The 6,000-nt window shown below is 43.5% G+C and overlaps 1 protein-coding gene across 1 annotated transcript in view; it reads right to left on the bottom strand.

Moving 5' to 3' along the window:
• Positions 1 to 3,280: 3,280 nt before the first annotated feature.
• LOC137528587 (uncharacterized) overlaps positions 3,281 to 6,000 on the bottom strand; it is a 122,359-nt gene continuing 119,639 nt past the window's right edge. The window contains exon 9 of the mRNA XM_068249933.1: positions 3,281 to 3,711. Within this exon, the coding sequence (XP_068106034.1) occupies positions 3,494 to 3,711 (218 nt within the window). The 3' untranslated portion in view covers positions 3,281 to 3,493. The remainder of the gene's footprint in view (positions 3,712 to 6,000) is intronic.

Below are 6,000 nucleotides of genomic sequence, written 5' to 3'. Positions count from 1 at the left end.
TACTTTTGTGCTGAGTCCATACACTTGACGCATGCACATGATTACGGCTGGACACGTGCCTCTGTAGCCCCTTGTCTCGATCAAGGGCTGTTTTCCAGTTGTTAAAACCAGTTAAAGTAAAAACAACATCCCTCTCATTAACAACGCTGCCATATTTCCTACAGGGGAAACAAAAGCAGGCATCTCGCTCAACAGAGTATTCCAGCCATGGGCGTGTGCGGTACCAGACAGGATTGAATGATCTTAATGTTGTACCAAATGCACGCTTTGGGTAGCTAACCAGTACTGGCTGAGATGGTGCATTGATATTTAAGTCAATGGGTGTGGCCATTATCTGAAACTGAGCAGGCTGCTTTGGTACAGCACATGTGGAGGGAGGATCAGAAGAAGCAGTGCTTGCTGATACTGAAGTAGTAGTAGTAATTGCTGTGACTGTCCCTGTTCTACTAGCAGCGGTATCATTGCTACTATTGTTATTAGTAGTACAGGTAGCAGCAGTACTACTCTTTTTATAAGCTCTGAAAAATGGATGCATTGCCGAAGTAACTTTCTCTTTGTGAGTTGCTGAAAGCTGAAATGGAAATTAAGCTGGCTTATTGAAAAAATGTTCTCAGGTGTAACCCAGAAATATTTTTCGTCAAATGCTAATATACTGATATTGCGTGTTTTTTTTTACCACAAATACAGTTCTGCGCACTGCAGATTATCAAAAAAATGTTCTCAGGTGTAACACAGAAATATTTTTCGTCAAATGCTAATATACTGATATTGCGTGGTGTTTTTTACCACAAATACAGTTCTGCGCACTGCAGATTATCAAAAAAATGTTCTCAGGTGTAACACAGAAATATTTTTCGTCAAATGCTAATATACTGATATTGCGTGGTGTTTTTTACCACAAATACAGTTCTGCGCACTGCAGATTATCAAAAAAATGTTCTCAGGTGTAACACAGAAATATTTTTCGTCAAATGCTAATATACTGATATTGCGTGGTGTTTTTTACCACAAATACAGTTCTGCGCACTGCAGATTATCAAAAAAATGTTCTCAGGTGTAACACAGAAATATTTTTCGTCAAATGCTAATATACTGATATTGCGTGGTGTTTTTTACCACAAATACAGTTCTGCGCACTGCAGATTATCAAAAAAATGTTCTCAGGTGTAACACAGAAATATTTTTCGTCAAATGCTAATATACTGATATTGCGTGGTGTTTACCACAAATACAGTTCTGCGCACTGCAGATTATCAAAAAAATGTTCTCAGGTGTAACCCAGAAATATTTTTCGTCAAATGCTAATATACTGATATTGCGTGTTTTTTTTTACCACAAATACAGTTCTGCGCACTGCAGATTATCAAAAAAATGTTCTCAGGTGTAACCCAGAAATATTTTTCGTCAAATGCTAATATACTGATATTGCGTGGTTTTTTTTACCACAAATACAGTTCTGCGCACTGCAGATTATCAAAAAAATGTTCTCAGGTGTAACACAGAAATATTTTTCGTCAAATGCTAATATACTGATATTGCGTGGTGTTTTTTACCACAAATACAGTTCTGCGCACTGCAGATTATCAAAAAAATGTTCTCAGGTGTAACACAGAAATATTTTTCGTCAAATGCTAATATACTGATATTGCGTGGTGTTTACCACAAATACAGTTCTGCGCACTGCAGATTATCAAAAAAATGTTCTCAGGTGTAACACAGAAATATTTTTCGTCAAATGCTAATATACTGATATTGCGTGGTGTTTTTTACCACAAATACAGTTCTGCGCACTGCAGATTATCAAAAAAATGTTCTCAGGTGTAACACAGAAATATTTTTCGTCAAATGCTAATATACTGATATTGCGTGGTGTTTTTTTACCACAAATACAGTTCTGCGCACTGCAGATTATCAAAAAAATGTTCTCAGGTGTAACACAGAAATATTTTTCGTCAAATGCTAATATACTGATATTGCGTGGTGTTTTTTTACCACAAATACAGTTCTGCGCACTGCAGATTATCAAAAAAATGTTCTCAGGTGTAACACAGAAATATTTTTCGTCAAATGCTAATATACTGATATTGCGTGGTGTTTTTTTACCACAAATACAGTTCTGCGCACTGCAGATTATCAAAAAAATGTTCTCAGGTGTAACACAGAAATATTTTTCGTCAAATGCTAATATACTGATATTGCGTGGTGTTTACCACAAATACAGTTCTGCGCACTGCAGATTATCAAAAAAATGTTCTCAGGTGTAACACAGAAATATTTTTCGTCAAATGCTAATATACTGATATTGCGTGGTGTTTTTTTACCACAAATACAGTTCTGCGCACTGCAGATTATCAAAAAAATGTTCTCAGGTGTAACACAGAAATAATTTTCTTCAAATGCTAATATGCTGCGTGTTTTTTATTTTTAGCACAATTACAGTGCTGTGCAGAGGGCCTGAGGTGGCAGCAGATGGCAAAGAACGCACACAAAATAAATGAGGCACTCTGAACTATTGATTTGCCAGAAAGGCTGCAGTGCACTCTGGCAGTGACACTGACTGACAGCCTTAAATGAAGCAATTATCTGATTTGCCAGCCAGGCTGACTATTGGACTGGTCACTGGCTGAACTGGCACAGCACACCAGACCTGCAGCACTCTGATCGATTAATTTGCCAAATGCCAATGCAATTGGCACAGCACACTGCGCAGCCACAGCCAGTGTCTGGAGAGGCAAGTGGCAGATGGCGGCGGGTAGCAGAAGGCGGGCGGACAAATATGCTGGCTGAAAAAGTTTGCCGAGTGCTGCTGACTCTGCTCTCTCCGAGAGGAGTCTCAGCTCTGACGCAGGCACAGTGGCGGGAGCGGGACCTTAAGAGGCCGCCCTGCATAGAGGAGGAGTCGACTCTCTCAGAGGAGGAGAATTCCTCTTTCTCTGAGAGAGTCGACTCCTCCTCTATGCGGGGCGGCTCTTAATGTCGCCACTGCCTGAGTCACAGCAGAGACTCGTCTCGGAGAGCCGTCCGAGGAAGAAGCGGTCATGTGACTGATCACATGACCGCTCTGCGCTCCACGCAGGACCAGGAAGCAGCCGCAGCGGCAGAGCGAGAGCCGCTCTGATTTGAGGGGGCAACGAGTCTGTTTGAGGGGGCTCTGCCCCCTCTCGCCCCCCCCTAAAGCCGGCCCTGAGAGCTTGATGAATTAGTGTTTACAGTAAGAGTAGAGATTGTTTAATTAAACCAGGATAGAAACAAATATCCTTACTGAAAGTCCAGCACAAAATTGTCATTACACAAATGTTTATTCACCCCCCTTTGCAGCAAACTCACATTGTTCTGATATTGTTCCAAGTAAAAGCTTCATAATTTGTGCAATCTAATATTAATCAGTTTTTAATAAACCTTGTTTAGAATGGCTTGCATTTCTAAAATTCTAAATAAGCATTGCTTATATCCTCCGGTGCTCCCCAACTCAGAAAAACCTCAGTCAGTAGCTTTAGGTATAACAGCGTTCCTGATTGGTGAGGGTGACGTGACCAGCAGCCACCAGCTTCCAGAAGTGTCCTCTCGTATGGGAGCAGCACTCCCAGTATGCTTTGCTGTCTGTATCCTCTAAACCATATTCTGTCATCTGGCGTGAACACTGCCAATGCTGTAAATAGTGCCTGTAGCCTTCCCAGCATTTCTCTTCTTCTGTCTCGTTGTATTTCCCGGCTGTAAGAATATTAAGTGAGAAGTTACAGACCCGGTCTGCATTTCGAGACACAAAAATATGATACAGTAGAATTTTGTTATAGTACACTCCAAGGAACCAGAAAAAGTGGTTTACTATATTAATACATTTTTTCAATGGCAAAATTCACCACCAGAGTCAGTCAGGCCACACGGAGACACGCAGCCAGCCAGAGCATCCGGTGGCCACCACACTTGGACTCGGACATTTTTGGCCGGCAAAGGAGGCCCCCTTTGCCTTACTTGTAGCATACAATAATTGTGGAATACAATCGCGGATAGCGCCGCTGTTACTCTTTAGCAAGGATGCACATTTGGTGGATGGACTACACGGTCGAACATACCTTAGGGCTACATAGGCAACACTAATCCCAGGGTGGACAAATTGCAGCATGTCTCCTGTCACTGGGTAAGACAAAACTTCCTGTTCATACTTGGGCCAATCATGCAGCCTCTCTACAAAATACAGCCAATCATCATGCAGTCCAACTTAAGCCCGCCCACAGAGGTATCAGAGCTTCCAGCCTTGCTATGCATTTATGACGTATTCTAGACATTGTAGTCCCTCCACCGTCCATTCTTGAGTAACAGAGGCACACCCCATTCAGTTATCAGATCACCTGCCAGTGTGAAGAGAACACCCAAGATCATTGGTTTTGATCATCATCACTGATGCATGACGCATGCACCACCCACTTTTCACTGTATCCAGTGGGCCATTACTATACCTGAATGTTTATCCTATCTGAGTTCACTATACCAGGCATTGCTCCCGTAGACTTAAAATAGAGATTGACCGGGACCTGGAGAGGTAATTTACTATACCCAAATGTTTACTATACCCAAGGTTATTACAACGAGATTATACTGTGTATACAAAAACTTTCTTCAAACCATTAATCACTTGACCACTGAGGGTTTTATTACCTTTAGGACCAGAGCAATTTTCATCTTTCAGCGTTCCTTCCTTTCATTCACCAATAACTTGACCACATAAGTACCAGTGGTCTCTGCCCCCTTAAGGACCAGAGACAGCTGGTACCAGAAACAGCAGAACACCAACAAATACTGACAAATCTCCACACATACTTGCCGCAACCGCCACCCACAACACAAGCCTGGAACCTCAGGCCACCAACTCTGCCGTCTCTATGATGGCATAGTCCTGTGAGCAGATCTGGAGCCACTTGCATTGGCTCCTGCCTGTGTCTATCAATAGGAGTTGCTTACATTGATAGACAGGGTCAGGACTCAGGAGACAATGAAATTGGCTCCTGACCTGCTCACAGGGTTCTGACGTCATAGAGATGGCAGGGTGGGGAGATAACAATTCGATCACCAGGAGTGACAAGAGCAGCAGGAACGCATGGCGGTGGTGAGTTGAAATCTATGCCCTGGCAGCCAGATAAGCATCAAAACAGGGAGCAGATTTCAACTAGTGACGTTCTTAAAGGGAGGGTTCACGGAGAAATAAAAATACTAATCCACTTACCTGAGGCTTCCTCCAGCCCGTGGCAGGCAGGACGTGCCCTCGACGCCACTCCCTGTCTTCTCCGGTGGATCACCTGACTTGGCCATGGCGGCTTCCTGGTCAGACTTCTCCTTGCGCTCCAACGTGCATCTCACGCGGTCGCGCTGATGTCATCGGACGTCCTCCAGGCTGTTCTGTGCAGGCGCAGTAGCTCTGCGCCTGCACAGTACAGTCCGTAGGACGTCCGGTGACGTCACCGCGACTACGTGAGACGCACATTGGAGCGCAAGGAGAAGCCCGACCAGGAAGCCGGCCTAGCCAGGTCAGGTGCGCCACCGGAGAAGACCGGGAGCCTCCGGAGCGGCGTCGAGGGCACATCCTGCCTGCCACAGGCTGGAGGAAGCCCCAGGTAACTGGATTAGTATTTTTTTTAAACAACTCCGTGGATCTTCCCTTTAAGTAGTTAATCACTACTCACAATGAAAAGAACTATATTATGTATTTTTCGCCACCAATTAGGCTGTCTTTGGGTGGTACATTATGCTAAGAATACATATGGGAATAATAAGGGGGGAAAAAAAGAAAAAATTAATTATTTCTCAGTCTTCGGCCATTATAGTTTTAAAATAAAACTTTCTACTGTGGATAAAACCCACACATTTTATTTGCCCATTTGTCCTGCTTGGAGGGACAGCTAAGTGACAGGGCTGTCCCATGTACAGCGCTGCGCTAGATCGCAGCGCTGTTCAAGGGTAAACAAACATTTTTTTAACAGTCTGCCAGCAGTAATAACAGCTGGC

The sequence above is a fragment of the Hyperolius riggenbachi genome, chromosome 8 (genome assembly GCF_040937935.1).
Source record: "Hyperolius riggenbachi isolate aHypRig1 chromosome 8, aHypRig1.pri, whole genome shotgun sequence".
Lineage (NCBI taxonomy): Eukaryota > Metazoa > Chordata > Amphibia > Anura > Hyperoliidae > Hyperolius > Hyperolius riggenbachi.
This window is presented reverse-complemented; position numbering and strand designations above follow the sequence as displayed.